Source organism: Staurois parvus, unplaced genomic scaffold (assembly GCF_062004578.1).
Source record: "Staurois parvus isolate SC_StPar_1 unplaced genomic scaffold, SC_StPar_1.0 ptg000249l, whole genome shotgun sequence".
NCBI lineage: Eukaryota > Metazoa > Chordata > Amphibia > Anura > Ranidae > Staurois > Staurois parvus.
Genome location: NW_028318045.1, coordinates 11,057,510 through 11,083,184, shown reverse-complemented (window position 1 = coordinate 11,083,184; position 25,675 = coordinate 11,057,510). Strand labels below are relative to the sequence as shown.

The following is a 25,675-nucleotide window of genomic DNA, read 5'->3' as shown; positions in this document are numbered from 1 at the left end:
CTCCTTCACTGATGCCCAATAATGAGGCTGCAGTTATGGGCACTGATGAGCATTGACAAGCATCACTGATGGGCACTGAAAGGCAGCACTCCTATACGGCACTGATAGGAGGCACTGATTGGCGACACTGACTGGCACTGATAGGTGGCAATGAAAGCCAGCTCTGATGGGCACTAATATGTGGCATTGATAGGCAATGATATGTGGCATTGATGTGCACTGGTGAGCATTGGTATGCGGTATTGATGGGCACTTGACAGGTGGCACTGATGGGGCTACAGTGATCATCAGTGTCCTGATGATCAGTGCAGATGTCCCCTCTGAGGAATGCCGATTACCGGCTCTCCTCTCCTCACGAGCTGTAAGCGGGAGGAGAGGACTGCCAATAACCGGCATTTCCTATTTACATGTGATCAGCTGTGATTGGACACAGCTGGTCACGACAGAGCCAACGTCATCGGCTCTTTACAGTGATCAGTGATCTGCCGCACGCCCGAGGGCGAACACGCGCAGAGAGTGGGAGGACATCATATGAATCCTCTTAGAACGAGAGAACTACTGCCCATCTGTCATTTCCTTATATGGCGGGCGGTGGTTAAAGTTAAATAAAAAACTTTCATTTTAATCGTACAGTACAGAAAACAAGCTGAATATTCATAGATGTTGGGATGTTTCCAAGCAAAAAATAAGCAGGTTGGGCAAACAACTAGGCAAACAGAACATAAACAAGGGTCAGCAGATCACACTCCAGAGTGCTGCTGCAAGTTCCTTGCAGACGCAAGCTGCATCTGCAAATGATTGGATGTTCACCTGATAGAACTTTGAAAAAGGATGCAGAGGACCAAGTGGTGGCCTTACAGACCTGAATACCCAGGAAACACCAACCTGGTGGAGTGAGTGCAGAAGGAACTTTGTCCTTTAGAATGCAAGCTCTATCTTTTTCATCTAGTGATGGTGAAAGCAGGATGTCCCATGCGAGGTCCTGAGGGTCGGTCAAATAGGGAGTTCGTCTTCTTGATAGAAGCTGTTTTGAGGTAGATTCTGATGGCTCTATGTCCAGGCAGTGAAAAGCAGTCTCCTTCAGGTGCCTTGGAGTAGGGCACAAAAAGAAGGATTATGCCTTGATTGAGGGGAAAGGCTGATACCATCTTAAGGAAGATAAGATTGTCTTTGGCCTAAGACTATCTTGTCTTTGTGAAGAATGAGGAATGGCTCCTTACAAGAGTTCAAAGATATCTATCAGACATGATGGCAACCAAAGGCCATTTTGCAGGAGAGAACATCTAAGGGGATTTCCTTGATGGAATTAAAGGTGGTTTCTATAGGGCAAGGAGAACCAGAATGAGGTTTCAAGAAATCAAGAGGTGCTATGAAGGGGGACTGATCCGAGACACAATGAATGAGAGCAAGGCCAGAAGTTTTTGAAAGGGTGAACATCGCAGAAACCTGTCCGTTCAGAGTTCTTAAAGAGTAACTCCACTTTTGATAAGAAAAAAAAAAACTATCCCCTCTGGGTTATCAATTTACACTACAGGGATTTTACCAAAATTTTGCTGCAGGTTCCTATCTATTTCTGCTCTGAAAAAAAGCAGCTTGTCTATATTGATATGCAGTGTGAGTCTGCATGGGAGCGACGTTATTAATCAGATGATGCATTTGCAGTGTTCTAATTAGAAAACTTGCAGTGTCAGTATCACCTTTTGAAGTAATTAATCCTTTGGGAGTATGTTAGCAAAAATAATTTTTTGTTGCATAGGATGCCTAAAATCTGAGTTGTATCTTAGTTCACAGTTCTAATCAGTGAGCCAATCACACAAGTAGGAAATTACATTTCTGGGAGTGATCTGAACACCAACTGTGTACAGAGCACATCCAGGTTGCCAGATTGCATTTAATTTTACATAAATTACAATGCTTCAGATTGAAAAAGAAAAGTAATTGTAACTAGAAAATCTACAATTTCTGGGGAAATTGTGTGAAGTGTTCTTGCCTCCTACACTAACCAGTTGATTGATTGATGTAAAAAGTGCACATGGCAAGCTTGATAGAGTGAGAAATGCATTTGAACTTTTATTTTGCAGCTAACACTGTAGCTTTGGTCACTCTGCTGGCTGCTGACACAGCTGGGTTGCTATGGCAACTCACTCTAGTGCAAGCTGAGAGGAACTTTTATAAACACACTGCTCCAACTTGCTAACTTCACTGGCGATTGCCATCTTCAAACGGTTGTAGTTTTAAAAGTATAAATCCTACAGCGAAGAGCTTTATATTGTGAGAATCATAAGACCCAGACCTACATATGATGCATAGTATGTCTCTGAAATATTAAAAATGAAGGCACAATCGCAGTTTAAAAATGGCCCTTAAAATTTCAGGTGGCTGGGAGTGGAGATTCAATGAATGTCAATGGGCGGCGTGAGTTGCAAACAAATGGTCATATTGTGAAAACTATCAGGACTATGGCTTAGCCGTGAACATTTTTAGTGGCAGCAGGGTTAGCTGAACGTTTTGATATAAGGTATGTGTATAGGGGCTTGAAAATGAGGGAGTGATGGCAGTTTAGAAATCATGTCCTGATTTTTCCTTTCACACTCTAGCTTTGTCAGCTCCCACTCTAGTTGCGCCTTTCATTCCTATGGGACCAAGTTCACCACAAAAACGGCGATATTTTGTGAACCATTCAGCAAAATGTTCCACAAAGTAATAGCACACCTATCAGGAACAATCCGCACGTTTCGGTATATTACTTGTCTATGTAGTGTAAAAACTGTGGGAGGAGTTAGGGTGGTAAATTTGGCTATAATAACAATAAGAATATATATGTGAGATAACAATAAGTGTTCTTGCAAGAACACTTAATAATATTCAATTACAATATGGCTTAAGTAGCAATTTTTTCCTATTTTTTTTCCCACAAAAATTGGAACTTCACTTAAAGTGGTTGTGAAGGCTGAAGGTAGTTTATATTCATGCATTCTATGCAATAAAGTAAAAAACCTTCTGTGTGCAGCAGCTCTTCTAGCCCCCTCAATACTTACCCGAGCCTCATAGCGGATCCAGCGATGTGAATGACAGCCTCAGTTGTACTGGGTTTCTGCCTCCTCAATCACAGCCAGTCAGCCAATGAGGAAAGAGGGGGGTTGGGGGGGCGGGGTCAAACAGCAGCTTTGTGTGAATGGATACACGGAGCCGTGAGTGCCCCCATAGCTAGCTGCTTGCTCTGGGGGCACCCGACAGACAGGAGGAGCCAGGAGAGCCTGCGGGGGACCCGAGAGGAGGAAGATAAAGGCTGCCCTGTGCAAAACCACTGCACACAGTAGGTAAGTATAGACATGTTTATTATTTTACCCCCCTGTCAAAAAAAACCAGAACCTTTAGAAATTTCTTTAAAATTTGAAGTTCCATGCACCCTCCTTCATCCCAAATTAATGTAAAGAGGTTTTCTGTCAGGTACTCGCTCTCACTCAGCTGGCATAGATGGTTTGTGTCCCAGGAGGCTGTGGGGGCATTCAGAAAGCGCAGTGCATCTCACGCATGCGCAGTGGGGAGCTGGCTATGAGACAGCAGGAAGTCACAGCAAGCTTCCCACAGTGAAGATGGCAGTGCCAGGACCCAAAGACCAGCGACAAACCGGCACGGGTGTGGACAGCGCTGGATTCCTGGGCTGGTGAGTACTTATTTATTAAAGGTCAGCAGGTACAATATTCATTTTTCTACAAATGACTGTAGTTCCTCTTTAACCTTTTTGCTGCCGACTCCGTATGTCATACGGACCTGACAGCGGGAGGGGTTTACACACAATCTGGTGGCTGCTGCCTACACCTGACTGAGTCATTTTTAGAAGGCGGTGATCCTTTTTCCAACTCTGTTTTTAATTTTTTTCCTGACATGTTGGCGTGATATCTTTCACTTGGATGTTATAAGTTGCACTGAGTAAATACAAAATATAGCTGGATAAAACAAAAATTGTGTCATTTCAGGTTGCAAAGCAACAAAATGTGATTATTTTAAAAAGGGGGAGTGATACTTTTCTATACCCACTGTATGTACGATCTGTGGTGTGATGTAACACCTGGCCATTCACATGAGACTAAGCTCTGAGTAGTTGAGTTTTAGCTCCAAGTTTGAAACATTTACACTGTAAACACCTAGCCCAGGTTTTTACAGTGACATATACAGGGCGACCCTGTGTTACTTGTCCATGTAGCTGTTCCCAATATAAGGTCCAGGCTTTGTCCATCATGACCCAGTGCCCGAAGCAACATTATAGGCTGTTCCTACGGTGTGGGGTCCAGGTATAGCTTTGAAAGTTTTACTAAGGTTGAACCAATACAGGTGAATTACTTCTGTTTTTGTAATAGAAGACAGTGAACTTAAAAGTGTTTTTTCTGTAGGGGAGAAGGGGTCCACCCCTAAGGACACTAGGACTCATGGAGTGAGGTAGGGTTATAGGGGATGCTCAGGGGCAGTGTACTCAAAAGCTTACCAGTGTCTAATCACTTGAAATTTGCAGCTTATGACCCAGGGTCTATGAATACTCAGCCTGTGTACTGTTGTGTACAATTCAGATACTGTGTTATTTTTTCATAACCCCCTGCATTACCATGCAAACATTTGCTGATCTGCCAGCAGAACAGTTAGCTATACATTTCTTTTGATAGAATCACAACACTCTTACATGTACTACTGAAATCTCTCCAGCAATGTCATCATTAGGGCCACAGCAACTGCTAGAGTACAACAGTATGCGATTCTAGTACTAGTGGGCATAGCTAACAGCATTCTTGCTGATCTGAATCGTCAGTCGGCAGCTGGCTACAAATAACTGCACTCACTGCATTTGAGATTGAAAATGAAATTAAATTTGAACAGAAGCTTAAATGTAAGGAGAAGATTTGAAAACTAAAGAGGTAAATACAATAGGGAAAAAAAATTAGGGTGCTACATGATCAGAGAAAAAACAGAACCCTTAAGCTGGACTTTTATGGTTGCCAAGATTTAAAGGGGGATTCCCATTTTACAGTGGGGAACCATCAAACTGCTTGAATAGCAATACCCAGTAGAAAGTGTCCCCCTAATCTTGGGTATCAACTGTTCAGACTTTCCTTTCAACAATGTAATTGATTTAAAGCGGTCACAAATTTCGGCCATTCAGTCTGAGCATATAATTTAAAAAAAATATGCAAAAGCACAGGTCACTTTGGAAAAAACTGCAAGTAAAAATTAAATGTATATAAATTACATTAGTATACAGATCTTAACCTTTCTTTAAAAAATAGACAAACTCAACCCTCCTAACACTCTCTTAGGAGGCAGAAGTGTGCAGTGACAATGTCAACATTTACAGCAAAAGGTTAAGATTTGGAAAATAAAAAAAAAAAATAAAAAAAAGAAGCAGGTTTTCACTGAAGTTAACTGTGGATATGCATTTTAGGAAATGCCCAGGGTATTAACAAGTTTATACCAAACTTCTAACTACCATATATGTACAAAAAAAATGCACAAAAACATCCTTTTCATGCGCAACATAAAGTATTTTACAATATGCAATTTCATGTATTCTTCTATGGGATCTTGGAAAATATCTTCCCCATAAATTATTTCACTTGTGGAACATTTGCATAATTGTACTCTGCTGTAAATGCCAACTTGCAATTATGTTTAATAAAGGAGCCACCACCACACATCAATATCAGCATTCATGCTCTGTTAAAGGGTGTAATGCGTTAAGAGTTTCTGGATCTAGGAAGGGATGTGCTGCTTTCATCCATGGAAAAAATGGGCTTTTGAATAATGACATCTGTGTGCGGTGGTGGCTCCTTTATCGGATTTCTGTGTGGGAGCGGACACAAGCTTGTGAGCCTGGCCAGCACTTGTGGCTGAGGGCATGAGTCATGGAAGTTTGGAGCAGTGTCAGTTTACTGCTTTGTACTTATGTTTACTGGCCTTTTAATATAAGTAAACATACATGCAAGTGTTGATATATTCTTCTAATTTCCCCACTCTCCTGTTGTAATCTTCAATCTGCTCCTCTACACACTTCTTGTTTACCTGTAGGAAACAAAGTAGAACATCTCTCTGAAATTTTAATCTTTTTAAATCATGGTGTAAAACAGATGTAGACAGAAAAAACATCCTGATGAACAGGTTTTGGTTTATTGGCGTTAAAACTCCTATATAATTACCTCTACTTCTTTTTGTCTCCGCAGCTGAATCGCTATCTTTTCTTCTGTAGCCCTCTCTTCCCAGTGAAGCTTTTCCAGCTGCTGTCCAAGTACAGCATTTTTCTTTCTCGCCTCCTCTTTTAACATCCTGTATTGATCCAGCTATGAAGACAGGGATGTTGCAACCACCTATTAGCTACTAATTATAAGCAACAACTCCAAGCAATTATATTAAAGCCCTATTTTGGTCACTCACATATTTCTGCCTGCTAGCCTAAAATAAGGAAGTAACCCATGTGTTTAAGATTTGCAAAACACTAAATGCCTTCTGCTTTAACCACTTCAATACCGGGCATCTTTACCCCATTCCTGACCAGGCAAATTTTCAGCTTTCAGCCCTGACGCACTTTGAATGACAATTGCACGGTCATACAACACAGTACTCAAACTAAATTTTTTTTCTCACACAGAGCTTTATTTTGCTGGTATTTAATTACCACGTTTTATTTTTTGCTAAATAAACAAAAAAAAAATTTGTTTTTCTTCATTTATGTATTGTGCTACTTTTCTTTGTGAAAATAGCCCAAATCAGTGTATATTAATTTAATCAGTAGGAAAGTTTATAGAGTCCACAAACCATATCTGAAAATTGATCAATCCTGATGTACTAGGGCCGATCTCATTTTTTGAGGCCCAAAAATGTCAGTACAGTGCAGATATCCCCCAAATGACCCCTTTTTGGAAAGTAGACAGTTCAAAATATTTAGTAAAGGGCGTGGCAAGTGTTTCGAAGTTGTAAATTTGTGTCAATTTTTGAAAAATTAATAAAAAAAAAAAAAAAAGTTATCAATTTGCTTTATTTTTTTTTCTTTGCACATACTGTTACCAGTGCAATAAAGTGTCATTATATAACTGGTGTGGTAGTGATCAGGGACATGGACTGGTGAAAGTGCAAAAAAAAAACAAAAACACATTTTTAATTTTCTATTGTTTTTTACTTTTTTTTAACACAATTTTTGTGACCAGAGCAATATAATGTTACCACAGTAATCATTGATCAGGATTTCACTGCTTTAAGCAAGCATTTTACTCAATGACATTGATTCATTCAGTGTTTATTTGTTATTAGCTGTGATTGGCTACAGCTTACAACATGGTACAGATGGGCTGTGATTGGCCCTGTCTGTGCCATGTGATCACTGTGACCATTCACAGATAGTAAACACAATTGTACTCAATGAATGGCATGAATTGAAGTCATTCATCTTTTACAATTGTCATGTGACAATTGCTGTAATTGAACACAGTGATCACATGGTACTGGCAGTGGGCCAGTACACTGATCAGTCATCTGCTTTGTCCGTTGGACAAAATCGGTGACAGAACATGCTCGCAGTGCAGCGTCATATGATGTCCACCCGGAATAACGAAAGTTCCACCCGGCCAACAATTTGCTATAGGCTGGATGAGAAATGGTTAAAAACACATACTGTACTTTGTATTGCTTGTCTCACCATAAGTTGACTATCTTAGTTGGATCCCCCCTAAAGCCCAACATACTCTTGGAGAATTGCTAATATACAGTATATGTACCATTTTTAAAAACAAGAAAACATGAGTGAACAGGCAAAACATTTATTTTGGGATTCATATATAATTGTAGGTCATAATAGAATAGCACAATCATAAAAAAACATGCCAACAAGTAATCAAATGAAAAGACCCCTGTTCAAATACAGGTGAAACTCAAAAAATTAGAATATCGTGCAAAAGTTCATTTATTTCAGTAATGCAACTTAAAAGGTGAAACTAATATATGAGATAGACTCATTACATGCAAAGCAAGATAGTTCAAGCCGTGATTTGTCATAATTGTGATGATTATGGCTTACAGCTCATCAAAACCCGAAATCCACAATCTCAGAAAATTAGAATATTGTGAAAAGGTGCAATATTCTAGGCTCAAAGTGTCCCACTCTAATCAGCTAATTAAGCCATAACACCTGCAAAGGGTTCCTGAGCCTTTAAATGGTCTCTCAATCTGGTTCAGTAGGAATCACAATCATGGGAAAGACTGCTGACCTGACAGTTGTGCAGAAAACCATCATTAACACCCTCCATAAGGAGGGAAAGCCTCAAAAGGTAATTGCAAAAGAAGTTGGATGTTCCCAAAGTGCTGTATCAAAGCACAGTAATAGAAAGTTATGTGGAAGGGAAACGTGTGGAAGAAAAAGGTGCACAAGCAGCAGGGATGACCGCAGCCTGGAGAGGATTGTCAGGAAAAGGCCATTCAAAAGTGTTGAGGACTTTCACAAGAAGTGGACTGAGGCTGTAGTCAGTACATCAAGAGCCACCACACACAGACGGATCCTGGACATGGGCTTCAAATGTCGTATTCCTCTTGTTAAGCCGCTCCTGAACAAAAAACAACGTAAGAAGTGTCTTACCTGGGCTAAAGAAAAACAGACCTGGTCTGTTGCTCAGTGGTCCAAAGTGTTCTTTTTTGATGAGAGCAACTTTTACATCTCATTTGGAAACCAAGGACCCAGAGTATGGAGGAAGAATGGAGAGGCACACACTGCAAGATGCTTGAAGTCCAGTGTGACGTTTCCACAGTCTGTGTTGATTTGGGGAGCCATGTCATCTGCTGGTGTTGGTCCACTGTGCTTCATTAAGTCCAGGGTCAACGCAGCTGTCTACCAGGAGATTTTGGAGCACTTCATGCTTCCTTCCGCAGACGAGCTTTATGGGGATGCGGACTTTATTTTCCAGCAGGACTTGGCACCTGCCCACACTGCCAAAAGCACCAAAACCTGGTTCAATGACCGTGGGATTATTGTGCTTGATTGGCCAGCAAACCCGCCTGACCGGAACTCCATAGAGAATCTATGGGGCATTGCCAAGAGAAAGATGAGAAACATGAGACCGAACAATGCAGAAGAGCTGAAGGCCGCTATTGAAGCATCCTGGTCTTCCATAACACCTCAGCAGTGCCACAGGCTGATAGCTTCCATGCCACGCCGCATTGAGGCAGTAATTGCTGCAAAAGGGGCCCAAACCAAGTACTGAGTACATATGCATGCTTATACTTTTCAGAGGTCCGATATTGTTCTATGTACAATCCTTGTTTTATTGATTGCATGTAATATTCTCATTTTCTGAGATTGTGGATTTGGGGTTTTCATGAGCTGTAAGCCATAATCATCACAATTATGACAAATCACGGCTTGAACTATCTTGCTTTGCATGTAATGAGTCTATCTCATATATTAGTTTCACCTTTTAAGTTGCATTACTGAAATAAATGAACTTTTGCACGATATTCTAATTTTTTGAGTTTCACCTGTATCTGCATACCCTTAGTTCTTAATACTGTGTATTGCCCCCTTTAGCTTCAATGGCAGCATGCAATTTTTCACAATAGTTATCTGTGAGGCCCCAAATTCTTGCAGGTGGTAGAGCTATCCATTCATCTTGGTTAAATGCCTCCAGGTCATGTAGTCTTTGGTTGTCTACCATGAACCACATTTTTGAGATCTCCCCAGAGTGGCTCGATAATATTAAGGTCAGGAGACTGTGATGGCCACTACAGAACCTTCCCCTTTTTCTGCTGTAACCACTGAAGGGTCAACTTGGCCTTCTGGTTAGGGTCATTGTTGTGCTAGAAAGTCTAAGGGCATTCCATGCGCAGCCTTTGTGCAGAAGAATGCAAATTCTCTGCCAGTATTTTCTGAAAACATTCTGCATTTATCTTGGCAACAATTTTCACAAGATACCCTGTGCCTTTAGAGTTTACATACCCCCAAATCATCAATCAGTAAGCCACCACCATGCTTTATAGTGGGGGATAGTATTCTATCGCTATAGGCCTTATTGACCAGTAGAAACATAGAAAAGTGACAGCAGAAAAGGACCGAGTGATCCATCGAGTGAGTCTGCCCTTTTTCAGTAAAATAGTACTTTCTGAGATTTGTTTTGAACGTTCCTCCAGTTAGTTTAATGTCATGTCCCCGTGTTCAAAATACTGCCCTCCTGAACCTTATTCACCCCCTTGATGTATTTAAAGGTTTCAATCATGTTTCCCCCCCTTCCTACCTCCAGACTGTACAAGTTAAGTTCCTGAAGTCGCTCTTTATATGTTTTATCCCCCAGACCTTTCACCATTTTTGTTACCCGTCCCTGGACTCATTCTATCTAATTAATATCTTTTTGCAAGTGAGGTCTCCAGAACTGGACACAGTATTCTAAATGAGGTCTAACTAAATATCTATATAGGGGAATCAGGACCTCCTTCCTTCTGCTGGTAACCCCTCTAGTGATGCATCCTGGAATTCTATTCGCTTTCCCCACTGTCTGGCCACACTGTTTGCTAAGTTTGCAATCACCTGAAATAAGTACCCCCAAGTCCTTTTCCTCTGAAGTGCTGGCCAACACTGTACCCCCAATGTTGTACTCTCTCAAGGGATTATTTTTCCTTATGGGCTTTATTTTACATTTAGAAACATTGAACTGCAATTTCCACTTTTTTGACCAACCTTCCAACAATGTCAATTCATGCTCCATATTACAGACACCTCCAGGTAGGCCTGGACTGAGCAGCCCAAACCTTGGGACCTTTTCCTTGGAGCCTGGTGGCGGAACGAAGACCCTGGTAATTCCACCACTAGTGTCAGAAGATTTTTATTTGTTTACAATTTTAGATTTTATTCGTTTTACTTTTTTTGTAGGCGAGAAAGAAAGAAGGAAGGAAGGAGGGAAAGACAGAGAGAAAGCGAAAGACAGAGAGAAAGAAAGAAAGAAAGAAAGAAAGAAAGAAAGAAAGAAAGAAAGAAAGAAAGAAAGAAAGAAAGAAAGAAAGAAAGAAAGAAAGGAGAAAACAGGAGACAGAGTGAGAAAGAAGGAAGGAGGCAAAGAAGGAAGGAGGAGAAAGAAAGAAAGAAAGAAAAGAAAGAAAGAAAAGAAAGAAAGGAAAGAAAGAAAGGAAAGAAAGAAAGGAAAGAAAGAAAGGAAAGAAAGAAAGGAAAGAAAGAAAGGAAAGAAAGAAAGGAAAGAAAGAAAGGAAAGAAAGAAAGGAAAGAAAGGAAAGAAAGAAAGGAAAGAAAGGAAAGAAAGGAAAGAAAGGAAAGAAAGAAAGAAAGAAAAGAAAGAAAGAAAGAAAAGAAAGGAGAAAACAGGAGACAGAGAGAGAGAGAGAGAAAGAAAAAGATGTATAGAAGGAGGGAAAGGAAGGAAGGAGGGAAAGAGGGAAAGGAGGGGAATAAAGAACGAATGAGGGAAACAGGAGACAGAGAGAAAGAAAGACATACAGAAGGAGGAAAAGAAAGAAAGAATAAGAAAGGAGAGAGGAAAAGAATGAAAGAGGAAAAGAAAGGAGAGATAGAGAAAGAAAGAAAGAGAGAGAGAGAAGGGGAGAGAGAGAGGGGGGGGAGAGAGAGAGAGGGAGAGAAAGAAAGAAAGAAAGAAAGAAAGGAAAGAAAAGAACAAAAAGGGGAGAAAAGAAAAGGAAAGGAGAGAAAGAAAGGAAAGGAGAGAAAGGAAAGGAAAGGAAAGGGAAGGAGAGAAAAAAAGGAAAGGGAAGGAGAGAAAAAAAGGAAAGGAAAGGAGAGAAAAGAAAGGAAAGAAGAGAATGGAAAGGAGGGAAAGGAGAGAAGGGAAAGGAGAGAAAGGAAATGAGAGAAAGAAAGGAAAGGAGAGGAAAGAAAAAGAAAGTAGAGAAACAGGAGACAGCGAGAGAAAGAAAGAAAACTATAAAATAGAAAAAGAGAAAGAAAAAAATGAGAGAAAACGGGGAAGAGAGAGAGGAGGAGAGAGAGGGAGGAGAGAGTGAAAGAGAGGGGGGAGAGAGTGAAAGAGAGGGGGAGGGGGAGAGAGAGGGGGGAGAGAGAGAGGAAGAGAGGGAGAGAGAGGAAGAGAGGGGGAGAGAGAGGGGGGAGAGAGGGAGGGAGAGGGGGAGAAAGAAACAGGAGACAGAGAGAGTTGAGGGAGGGGGCTGCTGGAGGAGATGGGGGGGCGCTGGAAGAGATGAGGGGAGGGGGGCACGCTGGAGATGAGAAAGGGGGGCCCCCGGAGATTGGAAAGGGGGGCCCCACTGGAGATGAGGAGGGGGTGCTGGAGGAGATAAGGGGGGGACCGCTGGAGGAGATGAGGGGGGGGGCCCGCAGGAAGAGATGAGGGAGGCTTGTCGCTAGAGGAGATGAGGGAGGGGGGCTGCTGGAGGAGATGAGGGAGGGGGCCGCTGGAGGAGATGAGGGAGGGGGCCGCTGGAGGAAATGAGGGAGGGGGCCGCTGGAGGAAATGAGGGAGGGGGCCGCTGGAGGAAATGAGGGAGGGGGGGGGCGGCCGCGGGGGGAGCATACAGGAGCAGACTGCATGCAAGAGATTGATAGGAGAGGCGGCTGTGCGGCACATAGAGGAACTGAGAAATGCATGGTCCTCTATGTGCCACCCTGCCGTCTCTCTTATCCAGGCGGCTCCGGTCCACTGGACAAATACCCGGTGTGTCCTATGGCCAGTCCGGGCATGCCTCCAGGGATATCAACCCTATTACACACCTTTGTGTCAGCAGCAAAAAGACATCTTACCCAACAAACCTTTAGTTATACCACTTACATATAGATTAAATAGAACAGGACCTAGTACAGAGCCTTGTGGTACACCACGAGTGACCGGTCTCTGTTCCGAGTGAACTCCATTTACAACCACACTCTGGTATCTATCCTTTAGCCAGCTGCATATCCACTGAACCACTCAAGGGCTAAGTCCTAGCTTGTACAATTTTTGTATATAAATAAAAAAATGGACGAGGCACAACCATTACGATTCTTCCATCAAAATATAAAATTATACGCAGCACAAAGAAACAAGGGTATTGTACTCACAAACTATAACTGTGCTGACATGCTTCTAGGAAAGTGAAAAACGATCCAGGGTATTGATAATGCTGTAACAAGTGTAAACAACTGGGAATGTTAAGATTTTACCCGCTTGACCCCAGGCCAATTCTGAAATCTCTCTCATACATGTAAAAATCTGCATTTTTTTGCTAGAAAATTAATCCTTAGGTCCAGCTTTCTCTTTGGTCAAGAGAACAGTGAGCATCACAGAGTGAAATCACCACATCTCACTGCAGTTTGGGTAAGACTAACAGTCAGAAGCAGCAGTGACACTGCAGCTATAGCACCGTAGGCACAGAAGTGCTTAGGCACAGAAACTGTTTCTCACAAGGTAAATTGTACATATTTCAGGGTACTACCTATGCACAATTAATATTTGCAGATATTTCCTAAAACATAGCAACCTTCACTTTAACAGTGAGGGATGCACCAGGGAATATGACCCAGAGCTATTTTAGCAGAAGAATCAGAATCACCTGACTTTGCTCCAACTCAACATCTGCTTGTCTTTCTAAATGCTGCTCTTCAAGCTTCCGATCAAATATTCTCCAGGCCTGCTGTACTTCATCAATCTCCTTTTCCAGCTCATTAATGTCTTGCTCCAGTGTGCCACAGCGTTTCTCACTTTTCTTCAGGGAAGATTTAGTCATTTCAGCCTTCTTCATCTGGTGTAAAGAATTTTCTTTTGCTTTAATGAACTGGGGCCTTAATTGATTTAGCGATGCTTCGTGGACCCTTAAAGTGATGTGAGAAAAAAGATCATTAAACTGGTTTTCTTTTCAAACCATCAATCGGCTTTTGTTTTTCTTAGCGTAAACTGACAAATCAAACCCATATACTCAGGGCTCCATGCACGCTAGTGTTTTTTTAAAACTCAAAAAACACTGGATAAAAAACGCTGCTAGCAGCGTTTTTTGGTAGTGTTCAGGAGGGTTAATTTTTTTTTAACAAGCAAACTATTAAGAGAAGAATATACGTAGTCACATCATACATCCAATAGGGATGGAAACAAAGTTGTGGCCAAAAGAATTATCAGTACACAAACAAGAAAACACTTGACGTGTGCAAGTAAAATAAAACTAACAAAGTTCAGCTAACATGGCACCTCTACCACAGGGAGAAATATACATAACAAGGAAAGGGCAAAATAAACAAACCACAATCACACACCCTCCTCCTCACCACAAGTGGACCTGGAGTCAAGCCACTTATCCCAAATTTTATGATATTTAGCAGGGCATCCTCTATGCACATAAATAACCTTCTTATATGGTAATCTACTGTTGCAGCGACCCACTGTGGAAATGTAGGTGGCAGTACTTGAAGCCAAGCAATCAATCTGGCCATAAAGAGTTTCCTGTAAGAAAATAGTTTGAAATGTATCCGTTTCCGAGCTAAGGAGAAGACATTGCTTAGGGTATAGAGTAAGAGGGAACCCATTTTATCATGGAGAAACCGAACCACCTGAATCCAGTAGCCCTGAATGAGAGGACAAGACCATATGCAGGGATGTGCAATTCATATTGCCTGACGCCCGGGACATGCAGTTCCGGACGTCGGGCAGGTAATTCTTATTTAGATTTAGCCCTGCTGCAGGCAAGCAGCAGGGTTTATTTCTTTTTTTTTTTTTTGCAGAGCAGACACCAGTGCTGCACAAACAGATCTTCATGCTACACCAGAGTTAGCAGGCTCTCCACTCATCCATGCTGCTGTCCGGTGTAGGAAGTCCCTCTCACTAGCTTGGCGGCTCCCTCAACCTATCCACTCAGCTCAGCAGCCCCGTTCAGTCCTTGCCACTGCCACACTTCTCTTACTCTCCTCCTCCTTGGACACGCTGACAAGTCGCCCTTCCCGCACCTCAGCACTTGCTCTCCTTGTATCCCTCAGTCTGCATACGCTGTGCTGCAGAACGCACATGCAGCGGGCGGCCTCAGGACCAAAACCACCATAGAAGACATATCAATGGCAACACATTAACCGCCTCCCCCGCCTGACATATAAGGAAATGACGGATGGGCGGTGGTTCTCTCGTTCTGGGAGGAAGTCATACGACGTCCTCCCACTGTAACTGGGCCCCTGGGGGCACGCAGCGTGGCGATCAGTGCTACGCTGTGTCCCTGGGACACAGTGGATCACCGATCAGCGGAAAGAGCCGATGACAATGGCTCTGTCAAGTGATCAGCTGTGTCCAATCACAGCTGATTGCATGTAAATAAGGAATTGCGGTTATTGGCATTTCTCTCCTCACGAGCTGTCATGCTGACAGCACGTGAGGAGAAGAGAGCCGGTAATCGGCACTCCTCAGAGGGGAAATCTACACTGATGATCAGTGTAGCCCCGATGATCAGTGTAGCCCCATCAGTGTCACCTATCAGTGCCCATCAATGCCACCTGCCAGTGCCCATCAGTGCACATCAATGCCACATATCAGTGCCTACCAGTGCACATCAATGCCACATATCAGTGCCCATCTGAGCTGCCTTTCAGTGCCACCTATCAGTGCCAGTCAGTGCTACCAATCAGTGCCAGTCAGTGCTGCCTGTCAATGCCCACCAGCGATGCCTGTCAATGCCCATCAGTGCCACCTACCAGTGCCTCCTCATCAGTGCCGCACATCAGTGAAGGAGAAAAATTACTTATTTACAAATTTTATAACAGACCCTAAGAAAAAACTTTTTTTTTCTTCAAAATTTTCAGTTGTGTTTGGTTTGTTTAGCAAAAAATAAAAAACCCAGAGATGATTAAATACCACCAAAAGAAAGCTCTATTTGTCTCAAAAAAAGATAAAAATTTCATATGAGTACAGTGTTGCATGACCGCGCAATTGGCATTCAAAGTGTGACAGCGCTGAAAGCTGAAAATTGGCCTGGGCAGGAAGGGGGTGAAAGTGCCCTGTAGACAAGTGGTTAAACTCTTTTACTATTACTTCCTTATTTCCTATTACTACTTATCTACTCCACCTGCCACATCCACACACTGCATTGTACTTTGTGATTGCTGAAAGTAGGGATAATCAGAGGTGGCATGCCACCTTGGACCATCCCCACACTCCACACGCCACCTCAAACCATCCCCATGCTCCGCACGCCATCTCAGACCAACCCCACACGCCACCTCGGACCATCTGCACGCCACCTCGGACCATCCCCATGCTCCACACGCCACCTCGGACCATCCCCATGCTCCACACGCCACCTCGGACCATCCCCATGCTCCACACGCCACCTCTGACCATACCCATGCTCTGCACGCAGCCTCTGACCATCCCCACTCTCAGCAGGACACCTCTATAGGTATGGTCAGAGGCGTGATTGCTGAGTGACGGGATGGTCAGCCTTTATTAAATAAGGTTTTGGTTAAAAACATTTTTTTCATTAGGCCAAGTAGATTGTCGTAAGGGACAAGTAGATTGGGACCCCGATTTAGTCACTTGGACAAGTAGTTTTTTTTTACATTTCCACACCCGATATGAGATGAAGAGGTACCATCAGAAACCCCACATCTAGGACAGAGTGGATTGTATTTTGGTCTGTATCTAGATAACCAAATAGGTGTTAAATAGGTTCTATGTAGTATGTATAGCTGGGTGAGGCGATCTGACAATTCCGGGGAGACCAATTTGCTTGAGGTCAATACCTTTTCCCACAGTTCCTTATCCATCTCCCCCATGTCCACCTCCCATCAGGGGTTTTAAGTTGATATGCAAATGTCGATGCAGGAGGTAGAAGGAGGGTATTGCAGAATGCAGATGTAAGTTTTTTGGACTCTGTACCCAGAATCACATCCATAAGTTATGTAGAGTCCAGCTGCGGGGTGGAGTCACCAAATTGGGCATGCAGCGCATGGCGAAGCTGGAGCTAGCAGAACAAAATTAGGGAGGTCAAATTCCGATTTAAGGTCTTGAAAGGGTTTAATAACAGCACTGGTGAACACCTGGGAAACATACAAAATCCCCCTGTTGATCCCTATATGAAAGTCGGGGAGAGTAAGCAATTCAGGGGCATGTATGCAGGGAACTTGCAACTTACTAGAGACCATTGATCAGATCTTCCAGTGGTAGTACAGCAATCCCCTGCGGCCACCCATAATTGAGGAGTCCCGCATGCCCTTTAATATAAGCTGAAAGGGGTAGGTTGCCCAAGAGAAGGCTGGAGCACACACTAAGGCAAGATATCGATCTTTATCCCCTTTGTCTAAGTGGAAAAAATGAGACAATTGAGCTACTAAATAATAGGGCCTAAAATCTGGAAGCGCTGCACCCCCCCCCCCACCAATGCGTGGGATTTTTAAGAGCACGTCACGACAGTTCATGTCTCGTATTGCCCCATACAAAGGCGTTAAACATAGAATCAAGAGATTTGAAAACATGTAACGGTAAATATACTGGTGCATGCCAAAGAATATAAAAATATAAAGAAGTTTAGGCAGATGCACTATCTTGATCAAATTAATACACCCCATAACTCCTAAAGGTAGATGAGCTCAGGCCTGTAAATTGGATTTCAGCATAGGGTACAGAGGTTCCAGGTTAAGTTGAAGACAATCCTCAGCTACGCGAGAAACCACAACCCCAAGATATGTAATAGCACTGACTCTAACTAGAGGGAGAGTGGCCTGTTCCTCAGTAGGCGCAACAATGTCCAGAGGGAGAATCTGGGACTTTCCCCAGTTTTTTTCTAAGACCGGAAAAGCATCCAAAATAGTCTATAAGGTCAAGAGCAGCCCTAAGAGAAGGGCCCGCATCTTCCAGGTACAAGAGCATATCATCCGCATATAAGCTCACCATTTTGGTTACTTGACCAGAGCACAGACCTCGAATTTCGGGGTGTGTACGGAGAGCTATGGCTAAGGGTTCCACCGCCAGCGCATATAACAAGGGGGAAAGAGGACAACCCTGGCGCGTATCTATAGAAAGGGGAAAGGAATCAGATACCCGGCTGCCAACCAGGACCCTGGCTGTAGGAGCATGATAGAGTAATTGAAGCCATTTAAGAAATGTAAGCCCAAATTGGAATCTACGTAAACATTCCCATAAATACCCCCACTCCACCGAGTAAAAAGCTTTAGCAGCATCAAGTAAAACGACAACTCTGGAACCCATATGTTCATGGGAAGCCTGCAGGTTCATAAAGAGCCTCCGTAGGTTAAACGCCGTGTTTTTAGCTGGCACAAACCCGACCTGATCCGGGTGGATTAAATGTAAAATTATTTTGTTTAAGCGCAGGGCCTTAGCCAAGATCTTAATATCAAGTTGTAAGAGGGAAATGGGGTGGTATGACTCGGGGAGTAGGGGGTTCCTTACTGAGTTTAGGTGCAAGGACTAATAATGCTTCACACATTGATTAAGGAAGGGAGGTGGATTTGTAGATATGTTGGTACAATTTGTGTAGGCGAAGGACGAGAGAGTCCTGGAAATAAGTGGAAAACTCCAGTGCGAGTCCATCAGATCCCGGTGCTTTAGAGGGGGATAAGTGGGCTATGACTTCAGTTAGGTCTGCGATAGAGATGGGGGCTTCCAATTTTGCAATTTGAGAGGGGGTAAGGGTAGGAAAAGGTATGGTTTGTAAAAAATTGATAAGCTCAGTGGAAGAGCTAGTAACCGTGAATGAATAAAGTATGGAAAAGAAGTTACGGAACTCCTTTGTAACTAGGTCCGGATCGGTGATATGGGCACCAGAGGCACCGTGCAGGGAAATCACAGTAGGGGGCCTGAGATCCAGATGTGCCAGGTATGCCAATAAGTCACTGGCTTGTTCCCCATGTTCAAATATTCTCTGTCTACTGAAAAGATGTTTTGTTTGGCCTTCTGAAAAAGCAGATGATTAATTAGGCAAGCCTGTAGTTTCACTAGGAAAGCGGCCTCAGCCGAGGGGTTTGCCTGAAAAGAGTGTTTCTAAGTCTAGCAATTGTTCCTCCTCCTGTTGCATAACCAGTCTGGATGTAGCCTTGTACCTAGAGATGCGGGACGCCAAAATGCCACAGGCATGCAATTTAAAAGGAGTCCCTTACTGTCCCGTAATAAGCCGACCCCTGGTTATTGGTAAAGAAAAAGTCCCAATCAGCCTGCACTCCCTCCAAATCAGGGAGAATAGTCAACCAGAAGGGATTCAGTTTCTACATACATGTAGACGAGGACGTAGATGAAGAAGTGGATTATCGAAGTGTCAGCCAACATGAAGAGTGGTCAGATAACACTCAAGGGGAAAAACCCGCCTCCTCCAAATTAGGTAAAAGTGATTTGGATATAAATAGAAAATCTATGCAGGACATAGTGGAGTGAGAAGCGGAAAAGCAGGCGTAAGCTTTAGTCGTAGGGTGCAGGTACCTCCAAGTGTCCACCAGTGAGAATTCTGTCAAAAGTTTACCAAATCTAGTAACCTGGGATGGGGTATGGACAGGGGGGTTGTAATCCAATCTATAACGACTGGGGTCTATAATCATATTAAGATCCCCCAACCACACTGTAGGGACTGCAGGGTGATGTGCAATAAACGCCAAGCCTTCAGTTAACACTGCAAACTGGAAGGGGAGGGGGGGAGATATAGTAGGCCAATATCAACATTTCCATATCATTAAGGATTGCGTGTAAAAAAAGAAACCTACCCTGAGGATCCGAGTGCAAACATAGGAGCTGAAAATAGATTGTCTTAGCAATTAGTTTGGCAACACCTCAGGAATTAGAGGTGTAAGGGGCTTGATAAAGCCACCCAAACCAGGTCTTTTTTTCAGGCCAATTGGAGCTGACCAGTGATGTGGTTTCTACAAGGACTGTCACGTCAACTTTCAGAGATTTTAGATGGGACAAAACAGCAGTGCGTTTAGGCCGTGCCCTCATGCCACGAACATTCCATGTCAAAAATTTGAGATTAGCCATGACAGAATGCAAGACAGAAACGCATGTATACGGATCCACAAGAGCAGGCTACATATTGCAAAAATATCACAATGAAACATATAGCCTAGGGGAGCAGGCTATATCTAGAGCCATTATGGAGTATAGATGATGAGCCACCAACTTTCCATATAGAGAAACTACAAAATTATCAGTGGACAACATAACATTCTTCTCAAGTTTGCAAACACAATACAATACTAACGTGAACAAACTAAACAGGTAAAAGAATAAGCAATATACTCTGGACCAGCATGGAAATGGCAAATGGAGGTATTGACAAATTGCCACACTCTAGCTGGCCAGGGAAACCTTGCATAGGGTAAAATATAAAAAAGGAACCCAAACCTCCACCCAAAAAAGGACCTTGAAGACAAAAAACAACAGCAAAACCCGAAACACACTGGAGGAGGTTCAATCACTAGGGGAGCAAACAACCCGCTGAAAAGTGGGTCATTGCCCAGGGTGTCAGATGTCCAAGTGGAGGGGGAGATAGAACAGAATAGAACTAGTGTAAAAGGGAAAGGAGAGAAAAGAAGGATAAAAAAAAGAGGGGGGAAGGGAAAGGGGGCGCAGAAGAGGAAAACTGTAGAGAAAAAACAAATAAGTAACTGAAAAAAAGAGCAGGTGAAGAGGATAGTGCAGCAGAGAGAACCACCGGACATCTGGGTGGGAGAGGCCAGAGACTAGCAAGTAGGACAAAATGAAGGGGATTAGGAGCTGAGAGGACAAATGGAGAGCAAAAATAAAAGAAAAATTACAGTTGTAGGGGGGGGATTTACGTATCATGTATAGTAAGTGGGAGTCATAGTCATGGATAGGTGCAGCGTGATACACTCACGGGTCCCTGGAGTGGAAAGAAATGGAGCACAGCTCCAATAGATGTCCCAGGAAAGCAGGCTGGTGCAGGGCCCGGTGCTCTTCATTGATCCAGCCAGGTCAGTACCGATATCGGGTCTTCAAAAAAGTGGACCTTGTCGTCACCCACAACACGAAGTCTGGTGGGGAATAGCATAGCGTAGGAAATATGATGGATCCAGAGTATGTGCTTGGCTTCAACAAATTGCACGCAGCGTTTTTGAACCTCAGCCGAGAAGTCGGGAAATACCACAATCCTGATATTCTGAAAGGGAATGCTCCCTTTTTCTCTGGTGAGGCGAATGATAGTGCTGCGATCATGGTAGTTTAGGAACTTGGCAATAAATGTACGTGATGGTGCACCTTTTGTAGAGAGGCCAAGAGGCCAGGTAATGGGCCGGCTCCACAACGAAGGTGGGGGAGAATGCTGTTTTGCCATAGGTAATAGTAAGTAGTGATTCCAGGAAAGTAGCTTGATCCGAGCCCTCTGCACCCTCGGGTAGATCAACGAATTGGAGATTGCACATCCGAAGTCTATTTTCCATGTCGTCTTGTTTCTGCAGCACAGAGTGTAGTTGGTGTTGAAGGCGTTCAGTAATAACCTGAAATGGGGGCAGGTCATCCTCCACGTGCCTAAGGCGTGCTTCCGCTTCCATGACCTGCTCCGGGAGCTTTTGTAAGTCTTGCGGGATAAGGGAAATATCAATCTTCACCTCTTCAATTTTGCAGGTTAAGGCAGGTGGAAATCGCCTCCAACACCATGTTGGTATCAGCGTTCACAGTTTCCCCCGCAGAGGAAGCAACAACGCCATCTTCCCCCATGGTGTCTTTCTCTTTATGTCGGAACCCATCGAGTTTGCCGCTAATGTCAGCAACTTTTTTTGGCGGCGACATGGTGTGGGAGAGTAGAAGAGAGGTTAGCGAGCATGTCAGGTATATGAGAGCAGGATATCTTGCAAGATCAGCTGAAACGGATGAGTCTCGGACGGAGCTCCCAAAAGTGCACCCTACGTCATGCTGCTCCAGGCCATGCCCCCAGAAGGGTTAATATTTTAATAGTGTTTTTACAGTGCATGTAGAAAAAAAAAAAGATAGAAAAAAGTAGTTTTGAGCATTTTAGTAGCATTGAAAACACGCTCCAAAAAACTCCACAAAAAAAATGAAGCTCAAAAAATGCTAATAACCTAAAGTAATGTGCAAGGACACATAGGAAAATACTAATTACCTTCTAAAAACTTAAAAAAACTTAAAAAAAACTAGTGTGCATAAAGCCTTAACCACTTCAAGTCTGGACACTTTTACCCCCTTCCTGTCCAGGCCATTTTTCAGCTTTCAGTGCTATTACACTTTGAATGACAATTGCGCAGTCATGCAACGCTGTACCCATATGATTTTTTTAGCATTTGAGACAGATAGCTTTATTTTGGTGGTATTAATTCACCACTGGGATTTTTATTTTTTTGCTATGTAAATGAAAAAGTCCAAAAATTGTGAAAAAAGTGTTTTTCTTATAAAAATTTGCAAATAAATAATATTTCATCATAAATCTTGGCCAAAATTTATTCCGTTATCTTTTTAGTAAAAAAAACAATAACCCAAATTAGTTTATAACCAAAAATTATAATTTTTAAACTTTTTTTTACATTTTTATTTTTTTATATTATTTTTTTTTTTTTACATACTGTCACCCTAGCAGTACAGTGTCACCATGGTGACTCTGTACTACTTGTGGGGGGTGATGAAGAATTTTTTTTTTTTTCACATTGATTGCTTTTACACCCATAAAGGCTGTAAAAGCAATCATTTCTCCTTCTCTCTGGCTGCATTCTTGCAGCCATTGAGAACTACTGTGTGAGCTGTGATTGGTCACAGCTTGTCACATGGGACAAGGCTGTTGTGAATAGCCTTGTACCATGTGACCTCTGTCATCATTCACAGATTTCACACATGGTAAGCAATGATGTCAGAAGTGACATCTTGCTTACTACTCTACATGTGATCACTGATTGGCCAATCAGTAATCACATGTTCGGGACCTCGCACAGAGGTCCTGTCCGACGATCAGTATTCCACTGTGTCCAGAGGACACAGCGGGCACCGGATCGCGGTGCTGCGCGCTCCCAGGGAGCGCGCACAAGCAGGGGGCGGGGAGGCCTTTTATAAACGGCCACCTGAACCTGCACTGCCACCGTCCGGCCGTTTATATACAACGGTCAGACGGAAGGTGGTTAAGGACTGCACTATAGCAGATATACTGCTACAGAGCGGCACCTGTTCGCAGGATCAAGATTTTGCATTTCCGGGCAGGCTGCGTGCGTGCGTGCTGATTACCAGCAAACACCGACAGGGAGGAGGGCTGCATTGTTTACCAACAGTCCTCTTCCCTGTCAGTTTGGGTACACTGCTCTGGATGGCTAAGTAGAGACATCCAGAGCAGTGTGCTTACAGTGAAGCAAACCCCCCCCCCCCCAGTTAAACACTCCCATCACACAGTTAACCATTTGATTGCCCTCATGTTAACCCGTTGCTGCCAAGTGCCATTAGTGCAGTGTCAGTTCTTTTTTTTTAGCACTGATCACTGTATTGGTGTCATTGGGGATGTCAGTGACACCATGTCAGTTCCCCCCAGTGTCAGAATGCCTGCCGCAGTCCCGCTATAAGTCGCTGATTGCCACCATAAGTCGCTGATCGCCACCATTATTAGTATTAAAAAAATTTTAAATTCCCGTATCTATACCGCCATTTGTAAACGCTTTAACTTTCACGTACACCAATTAATTTACACGTATTGGGATTTTTTTTTTTCCAGCAAAGACATGTCGCAGAATACATTTTGGCCTAAGTTTATGACGAAATTTGATCTGTCAATTTTTTTTTTATAGCTCAAAAAATAAACGCACAGGTGATCAAATACCACCAAAAGAAAGCTCAATTCGTGGGGAAAAAAGAACATAAATTTAATTTGGGTGCAGTGTTGCATGACCGTGCAATTGTCAGTTAAAGTAAAGCAGTGCCGTAACGCAATCCGCTTCTTTAACCGCTTCCTGACCACCCTATAGCAGAAATACTGCTACAGGGCAGCATGGGTGCGCAAAAATCACGTATATATACGTGATTCGCGCTTCCGTGGTTTTCACACCCCTCTAAAATAGCGTCAGATTGTCCATCAGTACACCAGTGTCAGGGCTCCCGGGTATGACCAGAGGTGTGTGACTGACGCAGGGAAACGCAGACTTAAGATAAGTTATAAACAATTTATTAACGCTAACAATACAAACATAAACGCAGTGCAATACTAAAACATAACACAGTGCAAACAAACCAAACCAAACCACCCACAGATAACAGTACATACAGTGCAAGCGTCGTCAGGCAGGCCGGGTCAATATCAATCGGGCAGGTAGGTACAGGGGGAGCAAGCGGAGAATAGTCAGGTCACGAGCATGGTACAGCAACTAACAGGCAGGTAGGTACAGGGGGTCAGGCAGAGAATGGTCGGGGTCACAAGCCAGGGATCAGAACAGGAGAAGTCAGCAGAGGTCAGAATCAAGCCGGGTCAGCAACAAGACAGGAACAGGAACAGGATGCAGGAACAAGATACAGGGCCCAGGAAAAACACAACACCAAGGCAGAGTCTGCAGGTCTGAATGTCCCTTAAATACACCAGTATAATTAGTTCCAGGTGTTTGACTGGCTGCAAGGTTGAGTCTCTGATTGCTGGGAGCACCCGCTGGCCAGCCCTGGTACTGCAGCTCACAAGGCAGGTGAGTCCCACTATTGCTGGCCAGTCCATTCCTGACAACCAGTAATCACTATACTGGTAAAAAGGAGGGATCAGGCAAATCCCACCCCTCTAACCGGTGGTTGTATGTTCCTTCTATATTCCTAACTTAAACATTCACACACCTAGGCGTCTGTAAGAGATGCAGAGATATAGGCAGCTGAAATATATGCAAATCTTGGCTTTTTCTGTACAGTTCGAGCTTGTCCCCACATCCTCCCTGTTAAGTCCTTTAATTTGGAAGCTGCCCTCAAATACAAAAAGGAAGACTGGGAAGTCTTATGCAGGAAAGGTAGATTGGCATACAACTTTAACAAGCTTTTAAGCGGTATTAAAACCCAAAACCAATAATATATTGCAGCTTACCAATCAGCATGTAGCCAAGTAATGACATTTTTCATTTTTTTTTATTTGTTTTTTTTAGGCTGTTTTCAGCTGGTTATCTGGCCAGTAATACCCCTTCTGTATTAGAGTACCCCCACTCTGGATGGAAGAGCACAGCAGACAGCAGCATTGTCAGCCTGGGTAAGGGGGGGTAGCGATAAATGTACTAGCAGAATTAAAAACACATTGAAGCTAAACTCCAGCTAACACTTTATAATCAGTTACAGCAAATATTTTTTTCCCCTTTTGGGATAAAGATTTTGAGTCATCGGTTTTCTGTGAGGTTGATGCAAGAATTCATCTGTTTTCTGTTGACCTTGTAATAACACTGTTCAACAGGTAAAAAGTTTTGGGCATAAAATTAGCTAATCTTACATAATTTTGGGGTGCTGAAAACGAAAATGACCCTAAAAAATGTTGATTGGCTCTAGTTTCCATGATATATTCACCCATCTAATGACGTAAGCCATTCAAAATTATGATGCAACTTCAGCTGCATATTGCGCAATACTGGTACTGGTGACCAATAGAAAATTGCATGTATACTGAGATGATGCAATATTAGCCTTAAATTGCATCACTTCACTGCATAAAAGCTGCAGTATCTGTAGCTGATTGTAGTTCGACAGCGTCTTTACATTTCGTTTTATGCTTATATAGGCTACTCAGTAATGCCTCGAACTTGTGTGAATAAAGCAGATAA

The 25,675-nt window shown here is 43.1% G+C and overlaps 1 protein-coding gene across 1 annotated transcript in view; it reads right to left on the bottom strand.

Moving 5' to 3' along the window:
• The window catches only part of SMC1B (structural maintenance of chromosomes 1B), a 191,437-nt gene that overhangs the window by 123,821 nt on the left and 41,941 nt on the right, over positions 1-25,675 (bottom strand). The window contains exons 6-8 of the mRNA XM_089680767.1: positions 13,534-13,792; positions 6,186-6,326; positions 5,969-6,051 (exon numbers count right to left, since the gene is read on the bottom strand). Of these exons, the coding sequence (XP_089536893.1) occupies positions 5,969-6,051; positions 6,186-6,326; positions 13,534-13,792 (483 nt within the window). The remainder of the gene's footprint in view (positions 1-5,968; positions 6,052-6,185; positions 6,327-13,533; positions 13,793-25,675) is intronic.